Here is a 15,000-nt window from a genome sequence, read left to right as displayed (position 1 = left end):
GAAATACTAGCTGTACCTGTCAATCCTGTCAATTAACCATAAACTGGAGTCATATATCCTAGTCAGAATGCTAACCAATCCAATGCAGCTGCTGCTGCTAAGTATGGGAAACCTACACGTAGAGTGACTAAGTTGCAATAAAACTATTGGTCTTAGCTTTGCATCTGACTGGTTGAAATATTCATGCAAGTTTTTTTAATTCCATTATAGATCAAACTTTAAACACTAGTCTTGTCTATAATTACTCTCAACAAAATTATAATCAACTGGGAAGCCCTACGAAAATGTTTATTAATTAAATATTTTCCAGTGCTAATTAGGTACTTTTTTTAATGGTACACCTGCCTTTTGTACATTTAGGAAGTGTCAGACTATGATAGTCAAAGATGAAAGAAAATAAAAGAAAAGGAGTTGGAGTACAAATGTAGTTGAAGACACGTTTTGTAAGTACAATGTACACACATCTTGACAATAAAAAAACTTTGCCAATTTCATTTTGCAATAGCCTTTACACAGCATTAGGACAGTTGATGGAGCATCATAAGCGCCTTAATTGACAAACAGGAAATGTTTGCCATTTAAACAACATCAAACAAATTGTTTGGTGACCAAACATGCTCTTGAAGTGGGTGGCCAAACGGTTAAACATGTTTGATCTAACTCAGATCAAACTCCTCAAGTTCGCCCATCAAGCATGAGAACAAAAGAAATGTTTTTGTTGTTTTTGATCGAATATTTTGTGGCCTTCAAATTTTATTACGATCAAAGAGCACCAAACAAGGTGGCCGAACAGTAAAATGCTTGGTCACCAAACAATATGTGATGTTGTTTAAATGCCAAACATTTCCCGTTTGGCCAGGCCCTATAAAGACACTCTCATTATAACCAACAAAGTCAAAGTAGCTAGCACATGTTTGTTAAGACAAAATCATTCTCTTTATGTATAATTATGTCAAGTTACTGTTACAGTAAATTGGTTATTAAACCCTGACAGGAAATGTTTGCTCTTCTGTTTGAAGGTTCCAGAAGATCAAGCAATTATGGTTGGCCTCCTCTACTTGAAGGCGGAAATTACATTTTTGTGGTCAAGTAAAGTCTTAAAAGTTTGGCATTCTTTACAACAGCAACTCAAATAAGAGTTATTTCTTAAGGTTGCTTGGACAAAGATTGTTTTAAGAATTTTAAGAAAACAACTAAACCTTTGAGTTTATAATACATGTTTCAACAGAAACTTGTGCCATCCTCAGTTAGTCAGAATACAAGCGATGGAAGCTGAAATTATAATAAATAGAAAATGCTTATGTGAAGAAATAGTAACAACTGAATGAAGTATTGCGTGAAATTAAAGATAGTTTTAGATTGACATAGTGTAATTGTTGATTCAAAGAGGGTTGTTTCTCTGAATACAAATAGCTTCTTTTAACTTGAGTTGAAAACTGGTGGAGACGTGATCTAAAACGCGAAAAAAATTTGCTGAACATGAGGCGTGACAATGTTCAAAACTCTGCTGATGTTTGATGTTTGTATTCTGACTAACTGAAGATGGCAGAAGTTTCTTTTGAAACATGTATTATAAACTGAAAGGTTTTGTCGTTTTCTTTAAAGTCTTTATTTGTCTGCTGCTATTACGACACAAAGAAAGGGACTAATAATGATGTTTAAGTAAAGATCCAATGTCATTTAATCAACTTTTGAAATCGAATAAAGTATTAACGCTGTTGTTTTGTGCCATTACAGGGGCATTAAAATGAATTTACCCATAGTCATTATTTATTAATGTTTATCACGAATTAATGAACAATGAAATGAATGTAAATGCAATTATTATCTGTTAATGGTTATGAAGGTTATAAGTGTATTTTATCATCTACTTATTATCTGTTTATGGTTAGAAATGCATTTTTATCGGTGAAAATAAGACTACATGTATCTCTTGATGACCTCAATTATTAACATGTACCTCACTCGTATTTGAAGGATTGATAGAATTGTATATTTGATAAACTAAGCATAATATTTGAGTATCGTTTTGCGAAGAAAATGTGGTATTTGATGTATGGAGGATATTACATGGCCGCGCGGGGATACGAATTTTATCTTCGAGTGCTGAAAGTATCTGTCACGAGTGAGCAAAGCGAACGAGTGAGAGATACTTTCAGCATGAGAAGATAAAATTCGTATCCCCAAGCGGCCATGTAATGTTCTGTTTATTATATAGATATTGATGAAATGTCTAGATTTAAAACAACTTGTTTTATTCGTTTTCGAAATGATGAAAAAATATTTCACCAACCACTAAAACACGCATGTTGTGTAACATGAAACAAGATATGAAAGTTATGAAAAACAAATCATGATATTGTAAAATTTGCAATAAAAATGTTAATGTAGTAGATAAGAATTATATTAAATCACAAAAGTATCGTACAATGAAGAGGAAGCTCGCGTTTTATTGGCTAATCGTGTTCGTTACCATGACGACAGCTATATCCTCACATGTGAAAGATACAAATGATATGTTCACTGCACGCAGTGAAGATGTGATTTTTTAGTAAAAGGAGAAATCCTGGTATTTCATCAGTATCTATATAATAAATAGAGGATATTACATGGCCGCGAGGAGATATGAAATTTCTCTTCGAGTGTCAAAAAATATTTCACGAGTGAGCGCAGCGAACGAGTGAAATATTTTTCAACATGAGAAGAGAACTTTCATATCTCTAAGTGGCCATGTAATATTCTATTTATAAACACCAATGAAATAGTAAATCATTTCACGAAAGGCATCGAAAGGCGCGATTTTCATATGTAACCATAGTAACAGTGATATTTTCACATGTGAAGATATCATGTTTTTGTGCGAAAGCTCGCTTGGTATTTCATTGGTGTTTATATAATAAATCTATTTACTGTAGCAAACCTTGATGTTGTAGAAGATCTGCTGCCATTAAAAGTTATGCCAGTGGAGGTGTCCTTGTCAAATGTTTCTTGGGATTTTTTTTAAACCAGGTTTTTGCGTGGTCACTTAAGTCTTCATTTTTAATTATAATATGCAATTTTTTTAACAGGATCAAACCAGTCCCCCTTTTTCAATTTACACTTGGTTTTTACAGGTTCAAACCCCTGTCTGTTTCATCGATTCACAGGATGTTTACAGTGTAGTGGAAATATTTACAGGGAGTTTACAGGTTGGAATAAGTCTGGTATATGCCATTTACATAGTATTTACAAGATTTTGGCCTTGGAGTGTTCGCAATTTACGTAGTTTTTACATACTTTGTCCGCAATATTTACGTCTTCTTTGCAGTATCTTCTAAGATCTGCAAAAGGGCATTTTAGCTGTAAACTTTCATTTACAGCGTTTTCAATGTAATTTACATGCTATTTACATGTTATGATCTAAATTTACATGTGCATGTAAATTTATCGATTTTTCCAGTGATCTGTTCTGGGGTGTCTCTCATTGGTATAAGCGATCACAGCTTAGTCTAGCTATGCCGTAAAATTTCAATTTCTGCTCCTTCAAAATAAAATTAACTCAATTAATTATAGGCAATTTAAGTACTTTAACTTCACTAAATTTTCGAAGTGACATTTTGACACAACCGTGGGACGATTTGAGAGAATTTCACGACCCAGTAATATGTGGAAATCATGGAACGATTTATTTATAAGAGGGTGTCACTGAGGTTAACCGTCAAGCGTCAAATGGTCAAATATTTAACCGTCAAAAACGCAATAATTTTACCGCCAGCCGTCAAATGAGCAAGCCAATATCAGCCATCAAAATGTCTCACATATCCTTAAATCAAGAACTAAATGATTGACTTAAATAAGGTCAAGTTATGCTGTTTATAAATGATCGTTTTAATATATCACACAAATGCATTCATGTGCAAGTTCTTTGACTCCTAGTCTCGGATGAATCTGGTTAACGACAGAACTGACTTCCGTCTGTAAACACTTCCGGTGTCATAAAACGTCAGTCATCACGGGTCACTTCGCTTGACGCGGCAAAACACCAATCCTATAGGCCATTTGCGAAATATCAAATATTCAGCTTGATAGTGAGGCAGTGAGGAAAAAAACAATAGAAACACGTTGGAGTGAATGTGAAAAATATTTGCATATCATACACTTTCCTTTGTCGTTGTCCTCTTAACCTCTCTTTCGAGCTGAATTTTGATATATCAAAAAAAGGACTATAGAGCGTTTTTACATGACGTCACGGCAGCCATGTTGGTGTTCCAAAACAAAGAAATGGCGGCCATGATGGTGTACCAAACTAATCCTTTGGGAATTGATCTCTATTTTTATTCAAATACTCTCTTTTGTTTTAGTAATCCAATATGGCTGCTGGTCACGTGAGTGAAATCGCTCCATTAGTCAAGATAGGAAATTGAAAGACCCTCAGATTTTTGCTCTAACGGGTACATCTTTCAAAGATCTCCCTTTTCTATACGAAATAAGGGGAGGATTTTAAAAATTTTCTCAGCAAAAGCTGGTTTTATATAAGATCCCAGTTGTTTAAGAAAATCTATTTGAGATGAGGCACTGTATGATGGCTGATACTCAGTAATAAACGGCAAGATCTTTTTGCGCGCTTTTTGTTTATTTTTAGAGCCGACATTCTTTTGCTAAAACTAACTTTAGATGAGAGCATGTTCACAAGGCTTATGTGGATAACCCCTGTAGCGTATTCTTTGTTAGAATTGTGCGTTGTTTTCTTCAAATATTGGTTTTAGGGAAGCGTTAGTTCTGAGAAGGCCTGGGGCTTAGCCTTTGAAGAAGCCTTTCCTGACCCCCAGAGGGCGACGGGAGGTAAAGTGCATGAACTCAGTGAACTGGAGAGTTTCTGTCGGTTTAAAGTGCGTGCGCACACCAAGAGTAGAATGTCCTTGTATCCTGTGAAAGGAATAAAAGATGTGAATCTCAGTCGTGAATTTTACAGTCGAATGATAGCTATTTGCTGTCTGTGAAATTGTTTATTCTTCTTTATATTTTTTCTAAAGAAGCGGCTTGTATGGACTTTGCGTTTAAAAGTGGTTTTTCCCGTTAAACAAGAAATAGTTTTCTTTCGAGATAACGCTCAACAATTTTTTGAGGAAGTGAGTAGGTAACGGAGGGTTATCAGTTTACGGAATATTTTATATGTCCTATATACATTGATGGACCAGGCGATTAGTAAGGCCAGTGGTAACGAAGATAATTAGACACATAGTATAGTAGAAAACCGAAAACCTCACTTTTAATGCTCAAATAATAGCACTAATTGGGACACCTTGGAGAACAGATTGCTGAAGGTGCTCCTTGGTTAAATAAAGCTTATTATTATTATTATCTAGCAGTATAAAACTTTGGAATGCTGTCCACATTATGAGTAGTATAGGGCGCATAACGTAACCTACACCACTTGAGAAGCTACACTTAGAAGTAAAAAAAGTTCGGTACGGAACCTAGTACAATTCTAATATACATAATGGTATGAATCTTTCTACTTAGAGAGCTAATTCAGAATATTATAAAATTCTATACTCTATAAAACCTACGCAAAAACATGGTGATATTATCTCTACTAAAAGCCTATTTAGAAATTTATTCAGTTGAGTTTTTATACTCTCATTATCTCTTATAAACCTACACGAGGCCATCATAATCTGGTTATCTCTACTAAAAGCCTATTTAGAGTCATATCAAACTCTTATGCACTATAAAAACTGCATAGAAAATCAGTAAAATACAGATTTTGCGACAATACTTGTGTTTCTGGATTTCTGAAGACGAAAAAAAACCTAAAATCTAGTGCCCTTAGCGCCCTAACTAAGTATTTATCTTAAATGTTCTGCATCCGCTCAAGTACACCCCGCGCTCTCGCTCCTATTAGGTTCCTCACCGACTTCTCTAGATGTTTAGAATAGCCACCCAGTACGTCAATTACTATGTTGTTCTGTTCAACCCTGTAACCATTGTATCTCTGCTTCAACTCCCACATCATGGGCCCATACTTGAGTGTCTTTTCCTCATCTTTCTTGGCTCTACTCTCAATCCATGGGCAGCTCATTTCAATTGTGTAAACTTCTTTCCTCTCGTGGCTGACAAGACGCGCGTCGATCCGATTTGCTCTTACTTCGTTGTGCTCTGCATAGTTGGGAATATCCCAAAACGCTTCACTCGTGGTGTTCTGGTAGGCTGGTTTTGGCATCGCCGGTGAGTACCATGGTGGAACCTCTTCTATTAAACCATGCTCTCGGAGGAGCTCAAAAAACAGAATCTTCAAAGCTGCATTATGCCTGTATAGGTACTTAGTTTGTGCCTGGGAGAAACATCCAGTCAGTACATGTGCAACGCTCTCAGCTACCTTCCCACATAACCTGCATAGGACTTCACCATCGGTGGAGGTTTGCATCTTTTCCTTTGTGTAGAGCTTCGTAGGTAACAACTGTTCATATAGCTCATACATGCCCGCGATGGTATATGTAGGGCATGTAGCCCAACCTTTTAGCCAAGCAAAGCAGCTGGTTATGCTTAGGCTATCATCGTCCCATCTGATACGGAATAACTTTCCTTGTCACTTTTTGTCTTTAGCGATCTCCAAGAACTGCATCTCTTGAGATTTCTTCAGCAGATTCCCAGCTCTAGCTGCAGTCACCACCTTTCCTTCCGTTGTAACACACACGTGATTTAGGATATCAAGCTGAAGTGTGATGTTAAGTTCTTCAGCGTACTTGGCTGCTTCCTTTACAAGCGACTGGTGGCCTTCAAATTCTCTAACTGCTTCCACAGTCTGGTCCGAATTCTGATACAATTTCAGTAGCGATTTGATTTTAGTGATCTTATACTCGTGTTCGACTGATTGCAGGCCTCTACCCCCTTTCTCCCTCGGTAGATATAACAAAGAAGTTAGGCTGGCTGGGTGCTTGCCACCGTTCTTAACTATGATCTTCCGAGCTGCTCTGTCCACACCTCTTAACTCTGATAGAGACCAATATTGTGTCCACATTAAGTACCGCAGCACTGGGAGTGCATACTTATTAGTTGCCTGTACACGGTTACAATCAGATAGGGGGCTGGACCATATAACAGATATCCTGCGTAGATACTCTTTAGCCGCACACGCTAGAGCCAGCCGTTCATCCTGCCGAACGTTCTCTAGAACCCCCAGGAACTTGTAGTGTTTTCCCTCCCCAAGAGCCGTGATGGTAGTTGTCTCGTCCATCCTCATACCAGACTCGTCTAGCACTTGGGCTCCCCTCTTCACGTGTACCACTGAGCACTTTTTCTGATTCCAGTGAAGGCCGATATCCTGCATCGCTCCTCTAGTTTCCTTCAGCACACGGTTCAGCTTATTATTATTATTATTATTGTTATTATTATTATTATTATTCAAATATGGGCAAATACTTTGCCCTTTAATTTCGTGTTATAAGCGTCATCCGAAAAATTTACCGTCAACCGTCAAAATGGCCTTTTTTTTAACCATCAACCGTCAAAGGGGACCCCCCCATTGAGACCCTCTTACAAGTTTTTGCGACAGACATGCCCTATTGAAGACCAAACGCACGCGGCCCCCATAGTCCACTTGAATTGCTAACATATTAAAGAGCGGATTTAAGAGACCAGCTTAAGAGGAAAGTTATTAAAATCAGAGATCCGTCCACATGGAACCAGTTTCGGAAAACAAAAAATTCAAGTAAATCGGGGAATCAAGTTTGCTAAAATGGTCTACTATAAAATTTAATATTAAAATACAATAAAAAACGTTCTCTGGCTAAAAATTTTGAAAAAGAATATAAGCTTTCGGCTGTAGATCTACAGCCTTCCACGGATAAAACGTTGAATGTAAATTAGTGAAATATGTACAGAAAAGGCGAGATAAAAATGATAAAAGAACAGAGTAAAGGTATGAAAAATGGTGGCTATTGTTTAAAAAGAATTTTATACTGATTAGGAATCGGCTTAAAGTTATTGTCAGCATGCTTGGTAGAAGAGGTGTGGCAGGCCTCTAGAGTTTTCCTAACACGAAAAGAGCCTTTGTCGATAACTCGAGAATGATTGAAATCAATGCGATGACCGAAAGACCACGCATGTTTCGCAATGTTTGACCCATTAGCACATGTTTTTACATTCCTAACGTGTTCTTTCTTGCGGGTTTCAAAGCAACGGCCAGTTTCACCTATATAACACCAATCACAATCGGCACAGGGTATTTTATATACCACGTTGGGTTGATGTTCAATAGCTGGTCTGAATTTAGGAGAAAGGAATTCTTGTTGTAAAGTCTTGAGGGGCTTATTTACAACTCGGATATCGTGTCTTCGAAGAATTCTTGTTAGAGGTTGCGTAACACCATTGATAAAAGGAAGGACAGCAAAACCGTTAGGGTTCTCTTGAGGCGTAAACCATTTAAAAAACATGCCAACCAATTCTTCAGGTGAAGGGATGGCATGTGTGGGTGGTTTGGAGAATTTCTGCTTTAAGATATTGGAAATAACAAAGGAGGGATAGTTGTTGGCTCGTAGAGCATCAAAGACGTGATTGATTTCGGTATTTTTCCCTTGCGGTGTACTTGGGAGTTTAATTGCGCGGTGTAGGAGGGTCTCAGCCGTGCTGATCTTGTGGCGTTTGTCGTGGTGAGAAGAAAAGTCTAAATATCTGTCCGTGTGAGTTGCTTTGCGGTAAACATCAATAGTGATCGTGTTGTCCTTGCGGGAAACCAAAGTATCCAAGAAGGCGATCTGTTGGTCAGATTCCTCTTCAATAGTGAATGAGATGTGTGGATCGATGGAATTAAGTGTAGTATGAAAAGAGTTAACAGCATCTCTTTTGATGATGCAGAAGCTATCATCCACGTAGCGTTTCCATACTTTAGGTTGTACTTCAGACGTGTTAATGGCCATTTCTTCGATCGCTTCCATGCACAAGTTCGCCACCACAGGGCTGACGGGGCTACCCATCGCGCAACCATGGATCTGTTTGTATATCTTATCATCATAAATAAATTAATTGTTAGATAAGATAAATTTCAACAGAGAAATGATTTCATTACTGTCTAAGCTCGTGCGTGAAGGAAGTGAGTTGTCCTTAAGTAGTTTGTTGCTTATGTAATCACAGGCTTTGTCTACAGGAATAGCTGTAAATAGTGATACCACGTCGAAGGATAGCATAACTTCGTCATCCTGGATGTCAACGTTAGAGATTTCTTCAGCAAACTTGGCAGAGTTAGGAACAGAGAAACCATTACTGTTTTGTAAAGGTGACAAGATGTCGGTAAGAAACTTGGAAGTATTGTAGAGAGCTGAGCCAATGGATGAAACAATGGGTCTAACAGGGTTTCCTTGTTTGTGGTGTTTGATTGATCCACGAATGGCTGGTGGTATGGCATCAGTGGAGTGGAGTTTGCGGTAAGTGGAATCACTGATCTTATAATGATTCTTCAGGACGAGAAGCCTTTTGTTGAGTTCACGTTCAATCCTCTTGAAGGGGGATTTGAGGACTAGTTCATAGGTGTTACGATCACTAAGTAGAGAGTCCATTTTACTGTCGTAATCACTTTTATCCAGGACAATAAAACAGTTTCCTTTATCAGCTTTCATTAAAATCCTGGTCTCATCTTTTTTTAAATCTTGAAGGGCTTTTCTTTCATCAGCATTGAGGTTCTTATGGGAAGGTGGTCTTGCTTTGTGAAGAATCGTAGCGGTGGAGTTACGAATGAAATTCTTCGATTCTTCTGGTAGATGGTGGATCGCGGCTTCTACTTCAGCAACAATATTCTTGTGTGGGATTTGGTTGGGAGTTGGAGCAAATTTAGGACCCTTTTCTAAGAGAGATCGTTCAGAAACAGTGAGAGGTAATGAAACAGTAATGAAATCATTTCTCTGTTGAAATTTATCTTATCTAACAATTACTTTATTTATGATGATAAGATATACAAACAGATCCATGGTTGCGCGATGGGTAGCCCCGTCAGCCCTGTGGTGGCGAACTTGTGCATGGAAGCGATCGAAGAAATGGCCATTAACACGTCTGAAGTACAACCTAAAGTATGGAAACGCTACGTGGATGATAGCTTCTGCATCATCAAAAGAGATGCTGTTAACTCTTTTCATACTACACTTAATTCCATCGATCCACACATCTCATTCACTATTGAAGAGGAATCTGACCAACAGATCGCCTTCTTGGATACTTTGGTTTCCCGCAAGGACAACACGATCACTATCGATGTTTACCGCAAAGCAACTCACACGGACAGATATTTAGACTTTTCTTCTCACCACGACAAACGCCACAAGATCAGCACGGCTGAGACCCTCCTACACCGCGCAATTAAACTCCCAAGTACACCGCAAGGGAAAAATACCGAAATCAATCACGTCTTTGATGCTCTACGAGCCAACAACTATCCCTCCTTTGTTATTTCCAATATCTTAAAGCAGAAATTCTCCAAACCACCCACACATGCCATCCCTTCACCTGAAGAATTGGTTGGCATGTTTTTTAAATGGTTTACGCCTCAAGAGAACCCTAACGGTTTTGCTGTCCTTCCTTTTATCAATGGTGTTACGCAACCTCTAACAAGAATTCTTCGAAGACACGATATCCGAGTTGTAAATAAGCCCCTCAAGACTTTACAACAAGAATTCCTTTCTCCTAAATTCAGACCAGCTATTGAACATCAACCCAACGTGGTATATAAAATACCCTGTGCCGATTGTGATTGGTGTTATATAGGTGAAACTGGCCGTTGCTTTGAAACCCGCAAGAAAGAACACGTTAGGAATGTAAAAACATGTGCTAATGGGTCAAACATTGCGAAACATGCGTGGTCTTTCGGTCATCGCATTGATTTCAATCATTCTCGAGTTATCGACAAAGGCTCTTTTCGTGTTAGGAAAACTCTAGAGGCCTGGCACACCTCTTCTACCAAGCATGCTGACAATAACTTTAAGCCGATTCCTAATCAGTATAAAATTCTTTTTAAACAATAGCCACCATTTTTCATACCTTTACTCTGTTCTTTTATCATTTTTATCTCGCCTTTTCTGTATATATTTCACTAATTTACATTCAACGTTTTATCCGTGGAAGGCTGTAGATCGACAGCCGAAAGCTTATATTCTTTTTCAAAATTTTTAGCCAGAGAACGTTTTTTATTGTATTTTAATATGCCTAATCCTGGCTGCGCTTCAATTTTTAATAAAATTTAATAGTTGTGCTAAAGATGAACGCAAAACTTGGAAAACCCGTCGTTGACTTCCAACAGGACGTAACACCTGACTGCCAATAATTTCCGAAGAACAAATGAACAATTCGTTCAGTTACAGGCGAGGCATTTTAGAACAACGATTTATTTTTCGTTTCATATGAAATGCGGGATTGTCATGCGGCCTTGACTCGCCTGGCGTGACATTTGCGGTTGTGGCGTGAAGAATTATCAAGCGCCGCTAGATTTTCTCCGAACGCTGTCATTATTAAGCATGATTGTCGTCTCAAAATCGAACTTACTTTTTTGATATACAAAATATTTCTTTCAGGAATACAGGGTATTTTAGTACCGTTCTTTTCTATGGCTTATTTACTGCTTTGCGCGTGATTTATTCCTGATTTCCTTCGCATTTATTTATTATATTTTTGCGCCTTTTTAAACGGCCCAGGGATTGCTGTGAGAACTAAAATGAAAAGGGCCTTAGTTTTCCGGGTCTTAGGTCTTAGGTCTTAGTTTTCGGGACACCCCTCATTGACCACCATTTTGAGAATTTAGCTCCAACGAAATATGAGCCACGCAAATTTTGGTCAGCGTAGATCACTTAATAATGTATGGAAAATTTTTCTGGAACACAGTCAATCTCGTACCCAGAGTCCTCGGGCTTTTAGGCCAGCGGGTGAGCGCCCGGAGAGACTCTGGGATAATCGATTTGAACTATATTTTTGATTGGCCGCTTGCGTAACAATGGCAGTCCGACAGGAAGTCGGTAAGTAATTCGGAAGCCCCAGAATTTGGAGGGAGATTCAAAATCTAAAACAAGTTTCAGTGCTGATTGATTTTTTTCTACCTCAGAAATATATAAATCACAAAAATAATAAAACGACGAGGTTTGAATTATGTCATATACCGCACGGGAATTTTCCCACGCTGCTAAAACTGCTAAAAAGTGATTACTGTTGCTGTTGCAAAAGTACCGTGGGAAAACATTACATCAGTCTCTTTGAGGAGAAATTCGTGGAATAAGGTCTTGTCGAAGCCATTCAGAATTACGGAAACATCAACTTGTAGAAGAAGAGGACATTTGTGTCGTTTCCACAAAAAAAAATTTGTCGATCGTGTTGCTTGCACGATGGCATTCTCATTGCATTCTGTACGGTGGAATGTACGCTGAAACACCAAAAATACACTCACCGAAAGCGTCAGAGGTTTCGTCTTCACTTGCTCTTACAGCAAGCCAATGATCATTTCTCCAGTTTCTTTGTGTGTAAGGCTAAAATTCTTGTTTCTCAAACACTTTCAACCCGCCATTTCTACTGTTAACGGTTTTCTCTTTTCTGCTTCCGTTTAAACTCAACCATACGTCATAAGACCGGAACCCACGTTTTCTGGGAAAATGGAGTCGATTATCCCAGAGTCTCTCCGGGCGCTCACCCGCTGGCCAAAAAGCCCGAGGACTCTGGGTACGAGATTGGAACACAGTTAGTAACGGTAAATCACAGACGCTCCTCTCCGATTTTTTTTTTTCGGAGGCGGCTGTACACAGGCTACCCCAACGCTAGAACGACACTTTCCTTTCCTTTCCTTTCCTTTCCTTTATGGATATTGATCGCGCTTTTGCCAATGCCGTTGTTTTTCTTGATTTAAAGAAGGCCTTCGACACCGTCGATCACAATATTTTATTAGCAACGTTGCAATTCTATGGAATACGCGGTTGCTGTCACAAATGGTTCGCAAGATATTTCAGCAATCGCACTTAAACTCGCCTCCTTTATGTCTATTCCAAAATAAGTTAAAAGTGGTGTCTCCACGGAACAATTCTAGGACCTTTACTTTTATATTAATGACCTGCCAAATTGTCTGTATTTTCACAACCTAGAATGTATGCAGATGACACCAGCCTCGCCTTCAGTGGCGCAGACTTAAAACATATTGATGGGATTTATCCCTTCTATTTTGACTATAAATTTACTAATATATTTTTAGGGGTTTTTGTTTTTTATTCTTAAGTTGCTTCTGGATCACCGCTGTGAGATAAAAATGGATCAAATTTTAAAAGAAAAATGAGCCACACTAAGTTATTAAGAAATTTATCTAAGATGCAAAGGGAATACTTGAAAACGTCGGCCCGACGTTTTTAAATTGGCATTCACTTTAATCTTCGTTACGCGTAACCACAAACACTTAAGAATGGTTTCTGTGAGCTAAAATAGCCGTTTTGAAGAAAATCTGGGCCTTCATTTTTGTTTGCCATCGGTAAAGAGATTTCCTTAGCTTTCCAGATTTTTACTACAATCCATGACACTGCCCCTTTAACTTTGATTTAAAAAACGGGATGTACACATGGCTATCAGCCAATAAACTGACCTTGAATTTAACAAAAACTGAGATCATGTTAGTTGTGTTGAGACAGAAAGTATCAACATTTCCTGAAATTCCTTCTTTCAGTATAAATGAACATCCAGTAAAGCAGGTCATCTACGAAATCTCTTGATGTGCACTATTGACTAAAACATGAATTGCGAATGTGATATACAGAATATTTGCAACAACAAAAAAAAGACTGTAGTGGCAACTTTATTCATGTAATTCAATAAAAGGGAAGTATACCAGAGGTTACCCCTATCGAGGATATCCGCCAGCAGCCGGATGTTTACAAGTGACTGAGAGTCGATTTTGATGAGGGAAGAAAACCGGAGAACCCGGAGAAAATCCCTCTGAGTCCGATTGAGATCGACTGAATCTCACCCCACATAGGACCCGAGGTCATGATTGAACCCGGGACACAGAGGTGAGCGGCGCGGTTGATAGCCGCTAAACCACCGTTGACCATGCCAATGCTTCTGCATTGGGCGCAATTAAGCGAATACGACATCTTATACCCATTTAATATATTAATTGATATATATGACAGCCTAGTTCAACCATATTTTAGTTACTGTAGTACTGTATGGGGCAACTGTGGCAGCGGCCTCTAGAAAAGCTTCAGATGCTCCAAAATCGTGCGGCCCGTGTTTTTATATGTGCTATTTATGATTTAAATGTCGATGAATTGTTCCGGGCAATGGGTTGGGGTAAACTCAAATATCAAAGATTGGAATCAGCTGCTGTTATGATGTATAAATCTTTGCATGGGATGCCACCTGAGTATCTGAGTTCGAGATTTGTGTTTCGAAACGACATAACATCATATCGATTTAGGAATACTGAAAATAAATTGGCTCTTCCGAAGCCCCGCACCAATTATTTGAAGAACAATTTCTCTTAAAGCGGAGCAAGGTTGTGGAACAGCCTATCCAGTGACCTTCGTGCAGCTACATCATTACATGATTTTAAGCCTAATCTACATCATCACAGTTTGAAATGACTTGAAGAAATAAAACAAGATTTCACATTTTTTTACGACATGTTTCGACATACTTGTGATGAGTTTTACAATTTGAATTTAAACCTATTTATAAGAAAAATACAATGGATGCATTGATACATTATTCGCATACTTACAAAAACAAAGTAAATGGATTAGCTAAGATACTTAGATACTATCGTCGCGACAAAGCCGTTAAAAATGAAAAAATTAAAAAGAAAAAGAAAAAGTTCGTTGTAATTTACTTTGTCGCGACCATAGTATCTAAGTATCTTTGGTAATCCATTTAATTTGTTTTTGTAAGTATGCCAATAATGTATCAATTCAGCCATTGTATTTTTCTTATAAATAGGTTTAAATTCAAATTGTAAAACTCATCACAACTGAAGTTGGCATAAGTATGTCGAAACATGTCTTGCAAAAAATAGGT

The 15,000-nt window shown here is 38.2% G+C and overlaps 1 protein-coding gene and 1 long non-coding RNA gene across 2 annotated transcripts in view; both read left to right on the top strand.

The window, feature by feature from the left end:
• LOC137983529 (uncharacterized) overlaps nt 1-5,744 on the top strand; it is a 13,517-nt gene extending 7,773 nt beyond the window's left edge. The window contains exons 5-6 of the long non-coding RNA XR_011118960.1: nt 361-443; nt 1,020-5,744. This is a non-coding gene — a long non-coding RNA (uncharacterized lncRNA). The remainder of the gene's footprint in view (nt 1-360; nt 444-1,019) is intronic.
• A 4,206-nt stretch (nt 5,745-9,950) lies between these two features.
• The window catches only part of LOC137981552 (uncharacterized), a 14,469-nt gene continuing 9,419 nt past the window's right edge, over nt 9,951-15,000 (top strand). Inside the window, exon 1 of the mRNA XM_068828648.1 lies at nt 9,951-10,484. Within this exon, the coding sequence (XP_068684749.1) occupies nt 9,951-10,484 (534 nt within the window). The remainder of the gene's footprint in view (nt 10,485-15,000) is intronic.

This window comes from Montipora foliosa, chromosome 13 (assembly GCF_036669935.1).
Source record: "Montipora foliosa isolate CH-2021 chromosome 13, ASM3666993v2, whole genome shotgun sequence".
Lineage (NCBI taxonomy): Eukaryota > Metazoa > Cnidaria > Anthozoa > Scleractinia > Acroporidae > Montipora > Montipora foliosa.
The sequence above is the reverse complement of the archived record's forward strand: the minus strand, read 5'-3'. Positions and strand labels throughout refer to the sequence as shown.